Source organism: Piliocolobus tephrosceles, chromosome 11 (assembly GCF_002776525.5).
Source record: "Piliocolobus tephrosceles isolate RC106 chromosome 11, ASM277652v3, whole genome shotgun sequence".
Classification (NCBI taxonomy): domain Eukaryota; kingdom Metazoa; phylum Chordata; class Mammalia; order Primates; family Cercopithecidae; genus Piliocolobus; species Piliocolobus tephrosceles.
In genome coordinates, this window is record NC_045444.1 from 65741516 (window position 1) to 65765539 (window position 24024).

The window sequence follows — 24024 nt, forward strand, 5'->3', positions numbered from 1 at the left end:
TTGAAAAATCTATAGTTCATTAAACCCATGTATTTTTATCCCAACTACCCCCAAATTTATACCTTCACTTTTTATCATCCTTCCTCTTTTGTTACTAAAATATAAGATGCAAGAGCTACTGGACATCATCTTTAGAAGACACAAGGTCAGAAAGCAGTATTAGATATACCCCAGAAATACATATACCCCAGAAAGCAGTAGCAGTGATTTGAGATTACAAAATATACAGCTTTGACATGCACATGCAAACTGCAAAGCAAAAAAGAAATAAAACGTTTATTAGAAATCACAAAAATAAACTGAAAGAAATTCCTAGGAGGCAACATTGACAACACATTTAAGGTTCCATTCAATTTTTTAAAAAGGGTTTTAGGTTCTCATTGAGACTCTGAAGGCCAAACAAATTAGAATTCAGTAAAGGCAATTCCTGATTTGAGGACCTCCTATAAATGACTGGGTTCAGTTCTAGTAATCCTACCAGCTCTGAGATGACACATTTAGAAGTGTCTACAATATGAAACATCTGTGTAAACCTAAGCAGCACACATTTACGTAACACAGCATTCTGGAGCAACATTAAACACAGCACTCTCAGGGGTATTCTCACTATGTCCCCATATGGAAAGTTGACTCCTTCTGGGCTGCTGGTTAGATGCCCTCGCTTGGAGACAGATTAGACACATGAGTGGATATGCACATAAGTGTGTACGTATACCTATATGTACGCCATTGAACACACTTGCCCCTCACAGTCAATTTTGCCACCTGAATTCAATTTGTTTTGTGTCTCCTGAAGCCCCTAGGGCAACATTTGAATGTATTATGAGAAACAGCATTGGGCATCACTGACTTTGCAATTGTTCAGTGTCCTCTCTCTTCTGTCCTCTCTGGCTCACCCACCACACACATAAACTTTCCTTAGAAAACAGTCATAGGAATAGTTCATGAGAGATTGTATGCCTAAAAATCTTTTTATTATTACCACACATGAAGCTCCCCAGTAATAAGATAAAAGTTTAAAATTAAACCGGGATATTTGATTATAGGCCAATCCTTTATCTAAAACCCTTAGTGCTTGATGCATTTCAGAATTCAAATGTTTTCAGATTTTAGAAAGGTAATACTCTACATATGCCAGGAATTATATAATGCCTCCAGTGGCAGATGTTATATAATGCCACATTGAGGTCTGGGACAACTACTCTATAATCAGATACATTAACATTCTATAGCAAAACATGTGCATATTCATACTCGTTGGGATAAATAAATGCTATAATTTAAGTTCACATTAGTTCATGTCACGTTTTCCCATCAACAAGAATTACAAAATCTTCCAGTTTTCATTGCTTCTTGGATTTCAGGAATTGTAGGTAAGAGACTGTAGACCGTATAAATGTTTACTTAAACTGCTAGAAAGTTATGGATTGGGAAATGGTACCTAAGCAGGTGTTCTCTTGCTTAGGCAAGAAATTTGGAAGGTAGTGTTACTTTAACGGATGGGCAAAAATATGAGGGAAGGTGCTAGTAAGACTGAGACACAAAGCAGAGCAGAAATGTGGCAATAATGCACGATGACAAAACTAGGACATGGAAAAGAAGGGCAAGAAGAAGCCACTCAGAATTACTGAATTAAAAAAAAAAAAAAACCAAACATAATAATAATAGTACTCATTGATCACCTAAACTCTATACCCACTAGTGTGAAAGGCACTTGACATAAATATTTTTTAGCAACCTACCTCAATTTTCAAAAGGAAATTTTGAAAGGATGAATGTATCTTCAGAGTGAGGCAAAACATTTGGTTATCTCACCCTCTTCTCATTGTACCCAAAAGCAAAATATCCATAATGTTATACAGTGCATATGGCACTGTCAGAAACAAACAAAAAAATCAGCTTTGCCTTATGAAGTAAAGATTTCTGTTTTATTTGTATATGCTATAAACTACTTGCATTAGAGGTTCTTTAAAATCAGTTTTAGAAAAAAGTAGCAATATTTTCTGCCATCAAGAGTCAACTGTTTAATTTTAAAATTCATTTTAAAAACAAATGTTCTCAAAAAACAAGAATAATATATTGCATTTGCTTGGAGTCTTTCTTATGAGTACATTTCCCAATTAAATACTTTTCTTTAAGCACATTAAAGAACTTTAATATAGCAGAGCATTGACACTACACTTAAGATAGGACTTTGAGTCTATAGAACATTCAGTCTTCAAAAAGCATTTCCTGGGTGCCTTTTGGGGCCTAGATCTGCACTGGGGAAGTGTCCAGGAGGCATTTATGTGAAGAGTGGTCTTTCTACTCACTGAACAAACTAGACTGTAATGTGTGGCTCTTAGCATCTAGAATACAATCACAAAGTCATTTTCTACATGAAGAAGGAAACTGCAGTTATTTTTTTGACAATACAACATAATTCGGTGAATTCTTCTTTTTTAGCAACCAAAATGGTGCCCTGATGGTTTGATGGAGTTATAGCAGCTTCTAAAAGTAACTTACTATCCTATAAGATGAGTAACACTTCAGGGCTATGATTTTAAAAAAAGCTCCCTATGCATTTTAATCAGGTTCATAAAATAATAGATAAACACCCAGTGTCTACAGGACAAGAGTCTCTGGATTGCAGGTTCACCAGAGCACAAGCTCTTTAAATGAAGTGGGTTAACATTATTTGTGAGTGCCAGCACACTCAGCCCATTAAAAAGTACAATATCCAGCCCTTCCACCATCTCCAAATTCCATGTAATCAGAAGAGCAAATGTGTTTCACAGCTCGAGAAAAACTGTTTAGTGCCAAGGACATATACCAACCTCACGGTCAGCTGTAACATTCCACAGGGATGTCTAACCCAGAACACTGTCCAACAGCCTTCTTGGCTGTGACACTGTTAAGATGTGAAAGTCAAATGTCTATGTGAAGAAAGTTGGTCAGTCCAGGTGAAAATACATTCATCCCCCAGTGGAAATTGAACTCACTAATTACCACTGGGCTTGGCTCACTGCTGAAAACCCTTCTCCCTAGATTAGTTTAAAATGGGTAACACTTCTATTCCAGGCAGACACCAAGGTTTTAAATACATCTTTGATGATTTAAATCACTCAGACATGTAAACACTTGCCGTGATTGTCTAAGACTCAGTTTCCACACTGAAAGCTGTATTTGGTTTTCAAAATCTAAAAACCAAGACTTGATGTTAAGCAATTCTTATCTTTTAATAGATATAATATGTAAAAGTTTATATTCAAAAGCGTTCTTTAAGAAAAAGACAATCTCTCCTTCACTAAAAAAGGGCCAACCACCCCTTTTAACCACTTTATCAAAGTTCCATTCAAACTCTTTTATGTGTCAATCCCTTAGAGTTCTGTACTTTATTCACACCCTTGTATAATCCACACCCTTGTTTGAGAGTTTTTAACCACATGTACAGAATATGGAGATGTTCTATAATGACTTTTTCAAGTCTACGTCAGTTGTAGTTTTAGATTTCTGACACCATTGAAGATGGCTGGAGCTCCGTCTCAAATTCAAAGCATTTGTGCGGCAGGAAGTGGTTAGAATTGTAACTTGAGACTTGATCCTATTTCCAAATTTCTCTACTCTCATTCCCAAGGAACTTCAATCTCAATAAGCCCCACAATATTAATCTCAATTAAATTTATCTGGGGAGAACAGATAAAGGGTACCAACTCTTATCCTTGCTTTGAAAAATAGTCAGGATTTTGTAAAATACTTGGAAACTAAACAGTGATCAATTCTGAGTAAGACAACGAATGAGAAAAGTGTATCAGTATTCCTTCTACTATATGTATCATCACTGGGTCTGAAGTACTACAAGTAAGAGACAATTCCTGAGTGTTCTTATAAGGACCTGGCACATATACAAAGAAAAGCAGATGCTCTGTTTTCAAAGGTGCAATTTGACATATTTTGACCAAGGCCTTTTCCCCTTCTAAGTCTTCATTGTCCCTTCATTAAAAACCATAAGTCATATGGGCTTTATCTGATACATGGATTGTATAATAATTATTCTATGAAAAGAATTTTCTGAACTTACTAATTAAGAGGTTTAAAGAAATAAGTATATTGTAAATAATTTAACTCACCTACCTCACACTGGAATGATTTACTTATCTAGTGCACTTACTGACAGAAACTCAATGATTTGTTACATTCACCATGGTAATTATATTTTGCAAAAGTCAGATTTCTTGGTTGAATGAAAAATGGCAAATTGATTCATCAAAAATTAAGTAAAAGCAAGCATTTAAAACTATGTGTTTCTACTGAAAAGGTAAAATCATTATCGTACTGATGAATTCTAGCCTTAACTCTAAATCTGTCATACAAACCTAAGGTTGCCTCATTTAACATTTATGTTCATTCCTAATATCTCTTAAAATGGAGATTTTTCCAGACATGGAGCAATATTAATATATTTAAGTACTAATTTTTATTCCCGAAAACTAAAGAAAGATCTCTCCTGCTCTTCCCCCTTCCAAACACCCAACCTCCCCAACCCCTGCCATGTCTCCCCTATACATTCTGCCTAACGCATACAAGGTGCTCAGAAAGTCTATCATATGAGCATACTCTTGCCCCCACATGCATGTCCACACATCCTCACTCCTTGGTGTGGTATTTCTTTGCTTTCCTTACTCACTAATAAGTTGCATCAGAATGTTGATGTGGGCAAAGGAATGAAGAAACTATCATACTTTCAATATACTCATGGCACCATCTTGTGGTAATTCTTGGTATCGTGTTTTCAAGTTTAATTTTTAAAGTTCTTCAAACATGTCTGGGAAAACACATTTGAGGATAAATTTAACATTTTAAATATGCATGAGATACAATGTGATAAATCTGGCCTATGTATTTAAAATCCCACACACATATTTTAAGAGTTATAATATCTATCATTAGTGTCTTGACCCCAGAAGCCATTTAATAACAATAACCGTTTCTTGAATGTAGAATAGGAATGACATTAACAAATCTTTAAGCAGGAGGGGAGAAACAATAACTGAGGATCCTGGGGGTGTCAAAGAACAGCACAGACTATAGCAGCCAAAAAAATAAAATAAAATTATATATAACACTGCAACTGACAACCCATTTTCCAATCCCACTGTCCATTCCCACGTCCAAACTACTACTCCACTTCCTGCTGCAAAATACCCAGGTTTTATCACCCTCATCTTCTCCCCCATCCCAAGCATCCTGACTTTAAAATCTACTCAAACTCAGTTTAAAATTTCTAAGGCCAAGTAAAAGATGCCACTTCTTGAATCAAGAGGCAGAGCGTATTTTTCCACCCCTTGAATTTGAGCTGGCATTGTGTCTTAGGCCATTCCTGCTCCTGTAAGAGAATACCACAGACTGATGTGATTCTTTAAATAATAGAAATTTATTTATCACAGTTCTGAAGGCTGAGAAGTCCAAGATCAAGGTATCAGCAGATTTGGTGTCTGGTAAGTGCTCGCTCTCTCCTTCTAAGATGACGCCTTGTTGCTGCATCCTCCAGAGGAAACCAATGCTGTGTCCTCACTTGGTGGAAAAGCAGAAGGAGCAGGCAGCTCTTGAAGCCTCTTTCATAAGAGCACTAATCCCATTCATAATGGTGGCACCCTCATGGCCTAATCACCTCTCAAAGGCACAACCTCTTAAGACTGTCACGTTGGGGTTTAAGTTCTAATGTATGAATTTTAGAGAAACACAAACATTCAAACCATAGTACCTTGTGACTAGCTCTGATCAAAAGAATGCAGTAAGTTGCAGCTGCTGTTCTTGCTGTCTTGCAACACTGCTCTGTGACTGCTGGGTAACAAAGCCTGGCCTAATCTCCTTGAGGAGGAGTCTGCTGGTGAGAATTATCCAGCCTACAGCCAGCAGCAACTGCTAGATATATGTGCAAAGCCATCTAAAACCATCTAACCCAGTTATTCTGTAGCAGCCTGCAGCTCCACAGGTGTTCACCCATGAGTTCAGCACAAGAACCACCTAGCTGAGCCCAGCCCACGTTTCTGACCCACAGAATCACAATTAAAGTAAAACACTGTTTTAAAATTTTTTCTGAAAGCTTCTGCCTACCTTCCCAAACTTCTCTTGTGTTTTCTTCTATCAATAATTGCCTTACTCAGTTTCAGCCATATCTCAGGTTTTTAGACACACCAAGTTTTCCTCAAGTTGAGATTTTGAGCATTCTCTTCATTCCCTTTGGATCACTTTTCTCTATTCTCTTTGCTTGACTAATTTTTTTTTTTTTTTTACGTCTTAAAATTTTAATCTTAAATGAGAATGGATAGCAGAGGGCAGGATGTCAGTCACTAGCCACCCTTCATAGAGAACTAATATAGTCAGTTTTATCTGGACTTGGGAAGCTGTGGATGGGTCATGGAAAAAATAAGCTCTGCAATTGTGTGGTATCTGGGGAAGCAATACCTAAGTGAGATGTCTGGAACTGATGTGGAGGCTCCTAGTTAACATAAACCAGAGTGACAGCAAGAACTCAGAACAACTTAGCTCTGAATTCCAGCAACTACCTGTGACTTTCTTATCTATGTCTTTGCAGCTGTTTTCCCTGTACCTCTGTTCCCACAGAACCGGAAGACCCTTTTTCCTGTTCTGATTCCTTTCTACCTTTGCAAAGGGATCTTCCTCTTTCCCCCCAAATCATACTTCACTCCAATAATAAGAAACTATTTATAGTTTGTTCCTACATGCATCTGTGTTGCCGTTGCCTATACCTGGAATGTTTTTTCTTGAATAATTTGAAACTCAGCTTTGAATACTCATCTCAAAGATCACCTCCTCTGGGAAGCCTTCCCTGACCTCCAAAAAGTTAATCATTCCTTTTTCAGTGCCACATACGTTATTTGTAGATCTGCCATTGTTCTTAGCATACCATATTGCAATTCAATTATTTAAATATTTATTTTCTCTTGATACTTAAGGTATTGTTTTATTAATCTCTGTAAAATAGGCACTTGGTAATATTTAAAATAAGAAAAATCCCCAAGGTTCTGTTTCCTATTATCTCTAATTATGCTACTAGAAAACTGGGGGGTTTAGGTAGTCATCTTTATTAAAATTTTTAACTGAAATTTTTATCAAGATAATCAGAGATTCACATGCAATTGTAAGAAATAATGGACTTTTCTTGAACACCTTGCCCAGCTTCTACCCATAGTAAAAAATTTTTAAAGCTATAGAATAATAGTGTAATCAGGATATTGACATTGATCTGATGTACAAATTTCATTCAGATTTCCCCAGTATTACTTGTATTTGTGTGTGTGTGTGTGTGTGTGTGTGTATGACCTGTGTAGATTCATGTATCCCCCACCAGGGGTCTCTCATGTTGCAGCTTTGTACCCATATCTACTTCCTTCTTGAAACTCACCCCTGTCCCTAACCAATCACTAATTTGTCCTCTACTTCTACAATTTTGCTATTTCAAAAATGTTGTATAAATGGAATCCATACAGTATGTAACCTTTGGGGATTGGCTTTTTCCACTCAGTATAATTCCCTGAAGATCCATCCAAGTTGTTGCATGTATCAAGGGTTCACTCCTTTTTATTGTTGAGTAGTATTCCTTAGCACAGATGTACCACAGTTTAACAAGTCACCCCCAAAAGATATCCATGTCAAATCCTTAGAACCCGTGAGTGCTATCTTTTTTGCAAAAAGTCTCATTGCAGATGTGATTGTTAGGAATCTTGAGATGAGGAAACAATCCAGGATTTTACAGGTGAGCTCTAAACCCAATAGCAAGCATCCTTACGAGACAAGGAGAAAGGAGATCTGAAGAAAAGACATAGACATACAGAGCAGAAGATGTCGTGAAAACAGAAGCAGAGACTGGAGTGATGCAGCCACAAGTCTAGGAATTCTGGGGCAGCCACCAGAAGTTTTAAATTTTTATGTTTTTACATTTAAATCTATAATTCATTTTGAGTTAATCTTTTTATACGGTGTCAGATTTAGGCCTAAGATTTTGTTTTGTGGCCTACAGCTGTTCAATTACTCCAGGACTTGAAAAGGTATTCTTCCTCCATTGACTTGCTTTTGTACCTTTATCAAAAAATCAATTGAGTATGTGTGTGTGGATCTATGCCTGGGTTCTCTAGTCTTTTTCATCTCTCTCGCTCTCTCCAATAAAACTACTGTCTTGATTACTTTAATATATGATAAGCCTCAATATTGGGTAGAGAGATCCCTCCTTTTTTCTTCTTCGTCAAGTTTTAGCTAGCAGCTAAACTAGCTAAAAGGTCTATGCTAAATGTTAGCATAATCTTGTCTACGTCTACAAAAAGAAATTGCTGAGATTTTGATAGAAATTGCATGAAAGTTATAGATCAGTTTAAAGAGAACTGGCATCTTAATCTTGTTGAGTTTTCTAATCCTGATTTATTAAACACATGCGATATCTCTCCATTTATGTAGGTCTTCAATTTCTTTTCTCAGCATTTTGTAATTTTCAGCATATAGATCCTACACATGTTTTTTAAAGTGTATCTCTAAGTATTTCATTGTATTGGGGGGTGATTATAAATGGTATTGCATTTTAAAATTTTGATTTCCATATGTTCATTTTTAGTATATAAATATAATATGTGATTTTTTTTTTTTTGAGACAGGGTCTCACTCTATCACCCAGTTGGGAGTACAGTGGTGTGATTGCAGCTCACTGCAGCCTCAACCTCTTGAGCCCAAGCAATCCTCCCACCACAGCCTCCTGAGTAGCTGGGACAACAGGTGTGCACCACCATGCCTGGCTAACTTTTTCTCTTTTTTTTTGAGACAGGTTGTGTTTCCCAGGCTGGTCTTGAACTCCTAGACTCAAGTGATCTTCTTTCCTCAGTCTCTCAAAGTACTGGGATTACAGGCTTTTATTTTTATTTGTTTTTCTTGCCTTAATATAGTGGCTAGAACTTCCAGCACTATGATGAATAAGAGAATTGAGAGTGGACATCCTTCCCCTGCTCTTGGTCTTAGAAGAAAAACATTCAATCTTTCACCATTAAGTATGATGTTACCTGTAGACTTTGTTTAGATGCTTCTATTAAATCAAGGTAGTTTCCCTTTATTCCAAGCTTGCTAAAAATGTGTTGGGTTTTCTTGAATGCTTTTACTGCATTAATGGATGTGATCATGTGAGTTCTCTTCTTTAATGTGTTGATGTGGTAGATTAATTTTTTTTTTTTTTTTTAAGACATGGAGTCCTGCTCTGTTGCCCAGGCTGGAGTGCAGTGGCATGATCTCGGCTCACCGCAACCTCTACCTCCCAGGTTCAAGTGATTCTCCTGCCTCAGCCTCCTAAGTAGCTGGGATTACAGGCATACACTACTATGCCCAGCTAATTTTTTAATATTTTTAGTAGAGATGGGGTTTTGCCATGTTGGCCAGGCTGGTCTCGAACTGCTGACCTCAGGTGATCTGCCCACTTCGGCCTCCCAAAGTGCTGGGATTGCAGGCGTGAGCCGCCGTGCCCAGGTGGTAGATTATTAATTTTTAAATGGTGAGCCAGTTTTACATACCTGGAATAAATCCCACTTAGTTATGGTATACAATTCTTTTCATACATTGCTGGATTCAATTTGCTTATATTTTGTTGAGAATTTTTTTTTTTTTTTTTTTTTTTTTTTTTAAGACGGAGTCTTGCCATCACCCAGGCTGGAGTGCAGTGGCCGGATCTCAGCTCACTGCAACCTCTGCCTCCCAGGTTCATGCCATGCTCCTGCCTCAGCCTCCCGAGTAGCTAGGACTATAGGCGCCCACCATGTCGCCCGGCTAGTTTTTTGTATTTTTTAGTAGAGATGGGGTTTCACCGTGTTAGCCAGGATGGTCTTGATCTCCTGACCTCGTGATCCACCCGTCTCGGCCTCCCAAAGTGCTGGGATTACAGGCTTGAGCCACCGTGCCTGGCCCCTTTGTTGAGAATTTTTTACTCTAAGTTTATGATATACTATTCTGTAGGGTTTTTAAAAATAATGTGTTGTCTGATTCGGTTATTAGGATAATACTAGCCTCATAAAATACGTTGGGAAGTGTTTCCTCTACTATTTGCTGAAAGCAACTGTATAAAATTGGTGTCAATTTAAAAAATCTTTGGTAGAATTCTCCACTGAAACCATATGAATCCAGAAATTTGTTTTTCAAGTGCTTTGTAATGATAAATTCAGCGTATTTGATGGCTATAGGTCTATTCAGATTGTCTACTTTTAAATTTATGTTTATGTTTATTTATTTTTGAGATGGAGTCTTGGTCTGTCTCCTAGGCTGGAGTGCAATGGCATGATCTTGGCTCACCACAACCTATGCCTCTGGGGTTCAGGCGATTCTCCTGTCTCAATCTCCAGAATAGCTGGAATTACAAGCACATGTCACCACAACAGGTTAATTTTTGTATTTTTAGTAGAGACAGGGTTTCACCATGTTGTCCAGGCTGGTGTAAACATCTGACCTCAAGTGATCTGCCCACCTTGGCCTCCCAAAGTGCTGGGATTACAGGCATGAGCCACCACACCCAGCCCAGATAGTGTATGTTTATTTTAGTTGAATTTTAGTTATTTATGGTTTCTGAAGGACTGGTTTATCCTTCTCACTTGTCAAATTTCTGAATACAAGTTTTTAGTATTTGCTTATTATATTTTTAATTGCTGCAAGTTCTGTCATAATATCATGTATCTCATCGGTATCTCCTTCTTTCTTGTCCTCATCAGTCTTGCTAAAAGCTTACAAATTTCATTGCTTTTATTAAAGAACACGCTTTTTGTTTTATGGACTTTTCCTCTGTCACTTTCCTATTTTCACCTTCACAGATTGTTGGTGTAGGTCTTTATTACTTTCTTCCTTCCATTTGCTTGTGGTTTGGTTTTTCTATTCTTTTCTAGCTTCTTGGTTGGGAACTTACTTGAGAACTTTTTTTCATTTCAAATATAAGCATTTAAGGCCATAAATTTCCAGCTCTGCACTGCTTTAGCTTCATCCCACATATTTTACTATGTTGTGCTTTCATTTTCATCTAGTTTTTGCTTTGAGACTTCTTCTTTGATTCATAGATTTAAGAGATACATTGTTTAATTTTCCTGTTGTTTTTCTACTACTAATTTCTACTTGATTTCATTATGGTCAGAGAAAATATTATATACGATTACAGTTCCTTCAGATGCATTAAGGTTTCTGTTATGGTTCAATATATGTTCTATCTTTGTGAATAGTTGTATAGGCACTTGGGGAAAAAAGTGTTCTACTGTTATTAAGTAGAGTTCAATATAAATTAATTAGATCATGTTAGCTGATTGTATTGTTCAGACCTTCTAAATTCTTGCTTATTTTGTTTAATAACCCTATCAGTTGCTGAAAGTGGGTCCACAACTGCAATTGTAAATTTATCCATTTTTTTTTTCTACTCTATCAGTTATTGCTTCATGTATTTTGAGGCTCTGCTGTCTGGTGTATGAACGTTTAGGATCATTATGTCTTCCTGGTGAGTTGAACATTTTATCAGTACATAATGTCTTGCTCTGTCTCTAGTAAATTTCTTTACTCCCTACTTCATCAGACATTAATATAGCTACCCCTGCCTTTATTTTTTAAATTACTGTTTGCATGATATATTATTTTCCATCCTTTTACTTTCAGCGTACCTCTTGTTGATTTTGAAGTGAGTTTCTTGTAAGCAGCATATAGTTGGGTTATTTTTTGGTAAATGCACTTTTTCTTTTGATTGGTTTATTGAGGCTATTTACATTTAAAGTAATTATTGACGTTAGCCTTTAAGTCTAACATTTTATTATTTGCTTTCTGTTTTTTCCTTTGGCTCTTGGTCCTCTGTTTCTCTCTTCTTTCTGTCCTGTGGCTTACTTAAACACTTATTAGGACTCCATCTTTATTTATTTATTTATATTTTGGTTGTATCTCTTTGTATAGTTTTCATAGTGGTTGCCATTAATATTATAATGATATATGTATGTGACTTATGGCAGACAATTTATTGGTATCAGCATTTAACATCCCTACTTTCAAATATCATTGTTTTTAGCATCACATGATTATAATTTGTTTCAGTCATCAAATATGATTTACAAAGCTAATGAAGAAAATGATAACATATCGATTAATTTTATGTGTCAATTTGACTGGGTCACTGGATGTTCAGATATTTGGTTACACATTATTCTGGGTATTTCTTCCTGCCTGACTGCCTTCCACCTGTGACATTAGTTTTTTTTTTCCCTGCCTTCAGACTCAAATTGAAACATCAGCTCCTCTTGGGTCTTGAGCCAGCCAGCCCTCAGGCTAGAACTACACCATCAAATCTTCCGAATCTCATGTTTTTTGGACTTAGGCTGGAATGACACCATTGGCTGTCCTGAGTTTCCAGATATCCTACAGATCTTGAAAATTAGAGGCCTCCATAATTGTGTGAGCTAATTCTCCTTTCTCATACCAATTCTGCTTCTCTGGAGAACCCTACTACAGGTAGTGTATTATGTACCATATTTCTATTCTTTCCATTGTTCTTTCTTCTTTCCTTCTCAAAGCTCCAAGATTCATTCTTTTATCATTTCCTTTCTAGTTGAAAAATTTATTTTAGCCAATATTTAAGGATACACCTGTTAATGATAGATTATGCTGCCTAGTACAAACTCCATCTCATGTGATGATAGATATTTAATTCCAGGCAGTGTGAAGTGACTTTCCCCAGAGTTGCATCTAGATTTGGGGTGGGTTGAGGAGGGTACTTACAGGCTTACATGGTTCCAGGGCTCAGGTAGGAGTGTTTATGGCCTGGCTGTCACTTCTGCACATGGACATCTGCTGAGGCATGTTTATTTCTGTCTGATATTTAGTCATTAGTTCCTGCAGGAACTGTGAGGTATTTCTTTGCTGTGTTACATGTAAAACATTATCCTGCCACTGTCCCAGTCCAACAGAAAAGACTATGTCCCTGTGGTTCCCAGGTTCTACAGCAGCTTTGGTACTCCCTAAGCCCATAGGAAATCATAAGATTGCCTCAGCTCCACCTGCCCACTCTTGCTAGAGGCCAGGAACACCAGGGTCTTACTGTCTTTGTGGACCGTTCTGTGAGACAGAAACTCACAACTACTTTTTCTGGAAGCCAAGACCCATCTGTGGTTTCTGTTATTTCCACTTACCCCTTGGAACTGGATGGGGAAAGCATTAGGGATCTTTTATATGCAAACTAAGTTACCTCAGCTCTTTTTGCTTCCCCTTTGAGTCTCTCTTTCACAGCCCAGTGTATTCATAAAACATTTGGCTAGGGAGACAATGCTGGGAAAAGGACTTTGCTGCTACTTGTCATAAGTCCCTTGCTCACGTACACTGATTACACACACACACACACACACACACCAGACTGCTTTCAGGTACACTCTAAGGATCTTCCTGTTGTTCTAAAGCTCAGATCTAAAAGTTGTATAAATACCCTGAATACTAAATTTGGCAGAAGAACTTCCAGTGGCTAGGGGTCAGTCACCTTTTATTACTAGAAACATGTCTCAACCATCACCCTGTGGACCCAATTCCCATCCATGCCAACTCCAACACTGTAAAACCAACCCAGAAGAGGGGAAGTCACCTCTTAAATTAACAGTTCTTGGGAAGAATATCTACAACACATACTTTTTTCTACAGGGGTGAAATGGGCTTCGATTTTCTTCCCTGTGTTTGTTTTCTGGGGCTGTTGTAACAAAGTACCATAAACTAAGTGGCTTACACAACAGAAATTTATCATCTTATAGTTCTAGAGGCTAGAAGTAAAAAAAAAAAACCAATGTGTTACTTGGGTTGGTTCCTTCTGAGGGCTGTGAGGGAAGGATCTATTCCAGGACTCTCTCCTTGGCTTGTAGATGGCTGTCTTCTCCCTGTATCTCTTCTCACATCATCTTCCCTCTCTGTGCATATCTGTCTGTGTCCAAATTTCTGGGTTTTTTGTAAGCATATCAGTCACATACGATTACAGCCCACCCTAATGACTTCATTCCTCTGTAAAGACCCTCACTCTAAATAAGGTCATATTCTGAGGTACTGGGGGTTAGAATTCCAATATATCTTTTTTTATTTTGTGGAGAAACACAATTCAACCCTTAATACTCTCTGAAGCCAAGTGATGGGCAAAAAAGGAAGACCGGCATTTTGTTTCTTGTTTAAGTGCCTGCTTTGTCAGTGGGCTTGCCAGCCTTCCCTGTGCTACCTGAGCAGGAAAGAAAGCTCCCCACAGTCCACTCCACCTGTACTTCCCTGGGCCCCAGTAGTTCCAGGTTTTCAAGAGGAATGTTCATTCTCACATGGATTCTGACCTCAATCCCCAAGCATTGATGCATATGAGAACAGAGGACACAATCTTGCCAGGACTACCATAATGTGGAAGAAAGAGGCACATACAGTCAAGGAATGAAGGTTTTTGCTAACAACTATGAGCAAGCTGGAAGATGCAGCTATCTCACAAAGGACTCTCAATGCCTAAGGGACCACCTGGGGGATCCCTTCATCCACAGGGTCTGTTAGGAGGATGTATGAGCCACAGAGACAGCCAAAATAGTAGTCAGCAATTAAGAACAGTATTGCCACCTTGCGGAGGCTGTAAGGTAAGGTAAATCTCCGCCTTTTCATCCTTCTGTTTTCCCACCACTAGGCTGAAGAGCAGGCTGAGGCAGGGGTAGGGTAGAAGCTCATGTGCCCAGCCCTCCACTCAAAGTTCTAGAGTCCATCTAGACAAATCTTAATTTGGCAATAAAATGTTGTTTTCATAAATAGAGTTGAATCTTCTAAATCAAAGAATCTTTCTGAATATACAAAAGTGAAAAGCTATGAGTTGAGAGAGTGTTAAGAGAGCTGCTACCCAGCGAAACACAAATTTGATAGATCAAAAGTGAGGAAAGTGACCGAAAAAAATGAAATAATGTCAGGCTTGAACCTCATTAAGTGGAGACTCTAAATAGTAGATAGTGTACACATGCACACATGATAGCACTAGGTATATTCTGCTTTAGTTCCTGCTGTTTCACTTAGCATTATATCACGGACAATTTCTCCTATCATGAGATATTCTTCAGAAATATAATTTTTAATGACTATGGTATTCATAGACATTTACACTCTAACAGATGCAATTCAAACTTTTACTCAGGCTATTTGTGCTCTAACTTAGGTATCAGTTTTGAACCTAACACTAAATATATATATATATAATGTATAATATTATTATTAATTAATAATATATATTATATATAATATAATATATATTTTTCTCTATGGGGTGAAATGGGCTTTGATTTGTTATACATTATATATTATTAATTAATAATATAATATTATACATTGTATGTGTGTGTGTATATATATATATATATATATTTTTTTTTTTTTTTTTTTTTACTTTTTTTTAGATGGAGTTTTACTCTGTTGCCCAGGTTGGAGCGCAGTGGCACAATCTTGGCTCAATGCAACCTCCACCTCCTGGGTTCAAGCAATTTTCCTGCCTCAGCCTCCTGAGCAGCTGGGATTACAGGTGTGTGCCACCATGCCTGGCTAATTTTTGTAATTTTAGTAGATACGGGGTTTCACCATGTTGCCCAGGCTGGTCTTGAACTCCTGGCCTCAAGCGATCCACCTGCCTCGGCCTCCCAAAGTGCTGGGATTACAGGCGTGAGCCACTGCACCCAGCCGTAACACTAACTATATTTTTAATATATAACTATAGGTAAATCAATACACCTTGGAATAATTATAATTATCATAATAAATAGAACATGGAAAAATAATTTTCTACTAAGTGTGTATCTTATATCCTCTAAGCCCCTTTACTTTCTTTCACAGCATGTTAAATATTGACTGAAGAAAATAATTTAATGACATTAAATCATCAACAGAGTAAAAAGTAGTTAGATTTGGCTTGAAATGTAAAAATTATTTATTTACAGCACACCAAGAACCATGTAACAGCACTGAGTGAAATTCCAACAAATGTTTTCTCTGTATCATCTCACTTCAAGCTGGGGCCTCATTACAGAACAAACCCTTGCTAGAGCAGGATTTGGAGCTCTTCCCCCACATTTGGGAGGAGGCTTATCTTGGCCTCCCACCTCAAACCTTGGGAGGAAGCCCGCCTTTTGTAGAAATCTTCATCATGGATAACAATAAATTTCACATTTTTCTTTAACTCTGTCACAGTGAAGATACCCAATGACCAGCAATGTAGAGGAGGAGGGGCTGCCCAAGAATAATATAAAGGATGTGAAAGATTGTTTAGAATTCAGGGCAGAGGCAGAAATGCAAAAATTCCTGAGCTTCTGCCTCTATCCAGCCCACAAGGAAAGGGTGAGAGGCAAGTGAAAGCGATAGATGATGGTGCTGGATTTCAGAGGGAAGCCTTGTTGGTTTTGGCAATGCCTGTTCCTATTGTTAGAACACCCAGCACACTGCTGGCAACTCTCTAAAAGAATATGACAAGTTTAACATGCAAGATTAATGCTCCTCTCCTGCATCATAGGATGTTATAAATAAAGCTGTAGCTTTTTATACACTATCAAATGGTATGCCACCCAATAGAAAGCAGATAAAGGAAACCCAAGAAAGCTAATTTTAAGAGAGGGAAAAAATGACATCACTGATGCATTTTAAACACATTTCAAAACACATTCAGAAGTGTTCACACATTGTGGGGATACAGGAAGTCTCTGGCCCCCATATACAAATTGCACGCATGTGTGTACATGTGTGTGTGCCAGTGTATGTCAGTGGGTGTAACAAATATTTCGAGAGGTGACAAACAGTTCATGGATTTTACCTGTAGGAGAAAGTACATGTTATCATGGTGGCCCAGTTTTAAGGTAAAAATTAAGTCTTGTTCTAAATCCTTCATTTTCCAGACCAGGACCATCTCTCCCCACGGCACATGGAACCCGGGACCCTGCCTCCTACCTGTGCTGCTGTTGCTGCTGGGGCTGGCCTGGGCGGGCGGTGGGGGCTGCCCATCACTCAGCTGCTTCACTCGTTTGCGGTGGGATTTACCGTTGGAATGCACCTGAGCCTGGGCTGCAGAGTTCAGCTGGATGTTGCACACCTCACAGAAGGAGAAAAGAATTTTCTTTTTCTCTTTGCTCAACTGGTCCTCAGGCCTGTCGTTCTTTATCCCCTTTTCTTCAAAGCCCCGTAGAAAATTTGCCATATTCATGATTCCATCTTCAAGATGGTTGTCAGGGCTTAAGGAGTACCTCATGCCTGAAAATCAAAACAAGTACAAGTGCTTCTGAAATTATATAACCCTTCTTATTTTCTAGTGTGATTACAATTCATCTTTAATGGTTTGTTTAAGCTAAAGTTGCCCAGCTACCCAGTGGTTACTCCTAGAAAAATAATCATCAGAAGTACCTCAGTAAGCAAGTATGGTCTTTGAACGTGAGTTCCTTGTGCCTGGGGGTTTTTAAACAGAAGTTCCTTTCGCCTGGAGCCCTTTTACCCCATCCTTGCCCGTCTTCTCATCATGTCCCGCCCTCTTTACTCTTTTAATTTCCCACCCATGAGATCTCCACTGGCAAATTACCTTCTTCATGAAACCCTTTCAGACCCTGGACACAAGGCAAGATCTGGTTATATGCTCACATTGTGCTATGTGACACCTATCAGAGTATGCATTTCTTAGGTAACTGTGCAATTACTTGGCTTATGTCTGTCTCCCCATTAGAGTATAAGCTCTATGAGGACAGTCACTTCATCTCTGGATATCCCGTAGGCCTACAACTGCACCTTTTACATAATAGGCATTCAAATTTTATTGAAGAAAGGAATAAATGATGTTATGAATCTGGGATTGTGAAAATGTTCATGTGTAGACACAAATGTATACACAATCAGTATATGCCTAGGCATATACAAACAGATACATGCCTTAACTGCAGGGGAGGTAACAAAGAACAAAACACCCTATGTCTGCAACTTACATTGGGTTGTGTTCTAAACGTCCCTTGATAAGTCAGCCAACAGGAATTTGGACATATTTTCTTATCCTTGTAGTGAAACAAGTTGTTTTTCGGTTTCCAGGTTAGCCCATTAACATCAATTTAATATTTGATGGAGTTGAAATGTAGAACATCTGAAATACAAAATAATACAAAATTTTAGTAAACTGGTAATTGAAAAAGAATAAAATAGAATAAGACATAATTTTGTATATTTTTAAGTATTGATATTTTCTACATTTGTTTAGATAAAAGTACAGAGGTAGATTACAGACTAAGGGAAGATTCAAAAGGGATTTTCAAAACTTTGAGACCCTTGGTTGATGAAGATTGTCTTGACATTTTTTTTCAGTGCCATTTTATGTAATTTTTCATTTTAGTTAATACCAGGAATACCAGCATTTTCAAAATTATCAGTGGGATTATAACAATGTTTTGGTTTACAATTTGAATAAATAAAAAGACATTTCCCAAAAAGAAAGGGGAGGGGAATTTGGCAAAAATTAAGGGAAAACGGCATGTGTGAGGAAGAATGGCTGAGGTGGCAGTGCTGTGCCATAAGAGATGAAGAGTTTATATGAAGGAAATATCGTGGCTTGTAAGGGACTTCTGCTCATAGAACAAACAAAGCGAGGCATTGGCTTTCAACAGTCCTTTTGATCCAAGTTGTCTCGGAGCTCTAAGAAAAGGAATGAGCTACTAGAGACAAGTCCATATTTGGAGTGTTCACAAGTAGGATGTTTAAAATTCAGAAAAGGCATGACCATAAAACCAGATATTGATTCTAATGTACAGTATGCCAAAAAATCTCCCTATTCATACCCATACATCCAATTATGAAGGTTGTTTGAACACTGTTAATTTTGATATGCAAAACCTACTTGTCCCTTTTAATACTTTAACCTCATAATGCCATTTTAAGGAACTCTCTTACACAAAATTTTCCAATCTATTCCTTTTAGCTCTGGCCTTAAAGTCTGCTCAAACTATGCAGAAATCAGGTTTAAGCAGTTCCTGTAGCTAAGCTACAGAAAATAATTCAGCTATAATTGAAATGGGGTTTGAACTGCACATAAATATTTTTTCTTTTATTCCTTAAACCTAAGATATTATGTTGTCACAAAGTCACTTTTCTCATACAACTTAAGAAGATATCTGTGCCGTATTAGTTATGTTCAAATATCTATATCTTCTCTTAAAATATTAAAACACATAATAAGAATTAGTTGAAATAAGTAAGTGATTTTTAAAATGAGCTCATTACTAACATTTTGCCCTGTCTAGAAAACTAATCCACTGTGAAACATAAGAAAAGCCAATAACATTTAACCTTGCAGAACGAGGCCAGGCACCATCGTACTCAATCATTGAAACCTAAGTTTATATTTCAACTCAAGCAAGCAAGATCCTTAACTCAGTGGAGAACCGTTGACACTTTCATCTGACAGTTTAACCTTTGGAGGTGCACAGGCTTGTCCATATTGCAAACTAACACATAGTATTTCACAGACAGAGGACATACATCATAATGTTCCTACGACTCTTTTGTTTGCATTATCTTATAAAAAGTAAAGCCATGTTACCTGTGCTTTTATGATTGTCATTTATCCTGGAAAGTATTCTACTTTTGATTTATTTAAATATACATATTTTAAGTAGGAAGAAAGAAATCTTTCATATAAAATAAATGGCTCTTCTAGAATTCTGTAACCTTTCAGAGTACCAGCATCTTTCATAACCTTTCAACTGTATTTTACCTTCTCCAAGAGTTACTTTCACAAGTGATCTCCCAAACCTCCAACATCGCATTCATGGGCCACTCTAGAAAAGATCCAATGCCTGGGGGTGGGGTATGCATTCTGTTCACCAAATCCCAATTTATTAGTCCTAGTTCTGCCTTCACACTACCTTTTCTCTCAGGGGAAAAATAAGGTCAGCTTCTGCTAATAGCCACTTGCAACCAAAGTATATTTAGCTGCAGAGGTCTTGGGGAAAAGACCTAGAGGTGGCAGAGAGGCAAGCTATCAGTTTCAGCATCCACTTTTGGCCTGAGATGATATAATTTCTAGGCTTATAATATGTGTGAATGTGATAACATTTATAATATCAGCTTTCTCGCTAAGGGGAAAGTAACAGTAAGCCTAAATGGAAGAAGAGAGAAAAATCTCACTTTCTATTTTAAAGTTTTTCATCAGACTCTCTTAATTACATGTTTCACTTGAGTGGGAGAGAAGGACCTTCGGGGGTGTCTGATTTTAAACAGAGCAGTGGGCAGCACTGTGCTTTGGACTGCCAGGAATGACTGTAAGAAAAGTCAGGAAAACGGAACCAAAAATTCTATGCTTTTTTTGTATTATTTCGCCAGATTAGATGACCAACAACTTAACATTTGTAAGAGCATAAGATATTTTAGTGCAGGCAAAAGAATGAGAAAAGGTTGGTTCTTGAGTTGCGCTTTTGGAGAAAAGAGCTGATGAATTCAAACTGGACAGTCAGGGAATATCCAAAGGAGTGATTTTAAATCACTAGGAGGAAATCCATCAGGAAATTTTCCAATGTTACAACTTTCCCTAGGATTTTCCCTGACCTGCATTGTTATCCAATTGTTTTCTATAATTATTTGAAAAAAAAAATGACACTGATCTGGGGGTAAAGACATCTCTGTTGCACATGTACAGTAATACATCCTTTGACTCAGAGTGGCCTCATCAGATGGAGAACAAGTTAAGAGACTGCCTCCCCTTCTATGTAAGTGTGAAAAGGCTCATTCTCCAACTCAAGTCAATCAGTTTTATCCACTTCCCATTAATTCCTTAACCCCTAACAACTTGGCTTACAACTCCTTTCCACAGGTAGTGCTTGTTTTTGCAAAGTCACTATAAACACTTCTAATTGCCAAATCCAAGATGGCCGTTTCCTTACTCCCCACTTTCCCTGATGTCCTCGTGATGCTCCCTTGCCAGGGTCTCTTCCCACCTCTGCATTCCTGAGGCATCGTGTTCACAAAGTTAGCACAATACACAATTCTTATATTATTGGTTTAATTATTTATATAGTTTTATGACATGAATATGGTTTTACTTATTCACTCGCTCATTTCAGTATATTGTTAGAGACTAGGTAGGCAGAGGGCAGGATGCCAGGGAGAAAACAGTGAACATGGTCAAGGAGATGTCTGAGAGGACCAAACAATCCAATGAGAAATACAGAGGAGAAAACAAGGAAGTTACAACAAAGTACAATAAATTCTTTGGAAAGGTATACATTTTCTTCCCTTGCTAGATTTCAAGCTCCTTGAGTATAAAATCTATGTTTTATTCATCTTTGTATCCTCAGCATCTAAGATTGCGTTTTGTATAAAATAGGCACTTAATAAATGTTGGCTGAATAAATGAACGCGCTGTATTTGTGTGGGAGGGTGTGAGGTGAGCGGGGTGGGAGGTGAGTGTGATGTGTGTGTATACGTGTTTTATGTGTTTGTGGCCTATGGTATATGTGATGTGTAGTTTGTGTGTGGGGTGTGTGTGGTATGTACTGGGGTGTATAGGTGTGGAGTGTGTTTGATATGTGTGTGGTCTGTGTATGGTATGTGTGAGTGTGATGTGTATAAGTGTGGTGTGCATGGCGTGTGAAGGATGTGTGGTGTGTGTGGGGGATGTATGGGGAGTGTAGGAGGTATGTGGGTATAGTGGAGGGTGTGTGTGGTATATGTAGCGTGTGTAGTATGTGTGTGGTATGGGCGTGGGGTATATGCGTGTGTAGCATTGGTTGTGAACACAGTAATGAAGGTCAATGTTTTCTTTCTTTTTTTTTTTTTGTTTTGAAACAGAGTCTCGCTGTGTCACCCAGGCTGGAATGCAGTGGTGCCATCTTGGCCCACTGCAACCTCCACCTCCTGGGTTCAAGTGATTCTCCTGCCTCAGCCTCCTGAGCACCTGGGACTACAGGCACACACCACCACACCCAGCTAATTTCTGTATTTTTAGTAGAGTCAGGGTTCCACAATGTTGGCCAGGATGGTCTCGATCTCCTGACCTTGTGATCCACCTGCCTCGGCCTCCTAAAGTGCTGGGATTACAGGCATGAGCCACTGTACCCAGCCAAGGTCAATGTTTTCTAATTATTTTAGCTTGTATGTGGGCTAAGCACACAGCTGTTTGCATTCTGAGATTAGGAATGGTAATAACGGTGTGCTCCCCAAGGAAAAAGCATCATCACTCATCTGCAAACAAAATCCCAACTGTTTAGGACAGTCTTTCATCCTGTAATTAAAAATAAGGCTTAAAGTTCAAATTCTGACAAAACATGGGTATACTGTGTCAGCATCCATGTGACATTAGCTCTTTCCTGCAACCAACTTTCTCAGGCAATGGAACATGGGGTATTGTGGGAAAGTTTGGGGACTACTTTGTGAAAATTAAAATACATAGATGGAGAAGATATAGGGCTCTGGCACTGCTTTTTACCCATTTAACTATGTTGAAATGCCGGTACTGCCTCCTGAACTTGTACGCATAGGCAGGCAAAAAGTTGAGTTCTGAGTACCAGACTACAAACAATTCCTTTCCCCAAAATACAGTTTCAGAGAAAACTAAGAGAATATTCGGAGAAAACTAGAGAATGTTCATTTCACTGAATGTATTGGTATATTTCATAATAGGATTCAGATAATGAGAGGCTATATTTGATCCAATTCAACTAATCATTTATTAAACACTGATTATAGACAACACGCTATACTTGGCCCTATGGTTAAAGAAATGTATAAAATTAAGAATCTTAAAAAATAAAAAGCTTGTGATACACTAGAAGAGGCAATCCTTCTGCTACTCGTTGTTTAGGAGAGTGACTATCGAGAACTCTCTGCATAACAGTCCCCAAAATACTTTGAACTTTTTACATTTGAATGAAATTATTACTTAGTAATTGATTTCACTAGACAGTTTTTTGGTCTCATTTTTTCCCCAAGTACTTACTGGCACTTTGTTGAGTACTAGTGAAATAGACTTTAATTGGGGTGCTCTGGTCTAGTGTGAATCCCAAGAGATTGGGATTATTTGACATCAATGGCTGAGTCAGAAAAACTGACATTTAAATGTTCCTAGCAGTTTGTTTCCCTTGCAGAAAAATTTTGAACTCAGCTTTGGAGGCGCACTACTTCTTTATTTTGGAAAAAGCATCTTAGAGGATCTTCATCTTATGTAAAGGTAAAGCATAGACTCTATTCTGCAATGGAAGCTCTGGAGGTAATACAGCTCCAAGGAACTTAATCTGCTTTCCACAATCATATAAAAGGTTGTCTTCACTGTGACACAGCTGCATCTCTGCAAATTATCTTTTCTTTCATAAAATATTTCTTTCCTGCAAGTGGATTTAAATTGTATTGCCCCTGAAAGTTTTTGTTAGATACTGGGAGATGAATGTGTTCAAGTAGTTAACTACAGGAGATCAGTGGGGACTGGAAGCTGCAAGAACATGAACACATCTTACCTCCAAAAGAACTGCCTGGAATTGTTGAACCTTGAACTGGACTATATTGCATGGACCCCATATTTGGGGTCATTCCTGATTGAATAAACCCAACTTTGGAGAAAGTACTGATGTTGTTCTGAATTATCCTAAGAACTAAAGAGAAAGATCACACATTTGTAGAAGGGTGCGAGAAGGAAGAGATGTTTTCACTGTCAGTCTTACCAGAAGATTGACAGGGGGCAGGAAATGTCAGTCTTACCAGAAGATTGACAGGGGGCAGGAAATGGACACTGAGAGGTATGAGACTGTGACTGTCTCTGGGTCTGAGGGAACAGGAGGCCTAGGATCTAGACATGTGAATCTTGTTCCAGGCATTCCTGCTGTGGAAGGGTAAGTTGACCCTTGAAATGGGGTGACAGGCCTGAGACTGGGCAGAGAAGATTTTGCACAATACAAAACACCTGAGGAGGGTTTTGGTCCATGAACTCAGGGAACCCCCATATCTATTTACAATTGTTGCATTATCCTCTTGTATAACATCCTGTACCTTTTTAAA

General features: G+C 38.1%; 1 protein-coding gene across 5 annotated transcripts in view; it reads right to left on the minus strand.

Moving 5' to 3' along the window:
- Nucleotides 1-24024, minus strand: part of ZNF385B (zinc finger protein 385B) — a 423521-nt gene that overhangs the window by 312755 nt on the left and 86742 nt on the right. For all 5 annotated transcript variants that reach the window (XR_004229205.1, XM_031936441.1, XM_031936440.1 and 2 more), the window contains 2 exons: nt 17979-18130; nt 16960-17259 (listed from right to left, as the gene is read on the minus strand). Coding sequence is in view for 4 of the 5 variants with exons in the window: in XM_031936440.1 (XP_031792300.1) it covers nt 16960-17257 (298 nt within the window). In the remaining variant the exon portion in view is untranslated. The remainder of the gene's footprint in view (nt 1-16959; nt 17260-17978; nt 18131-24024) is intronic.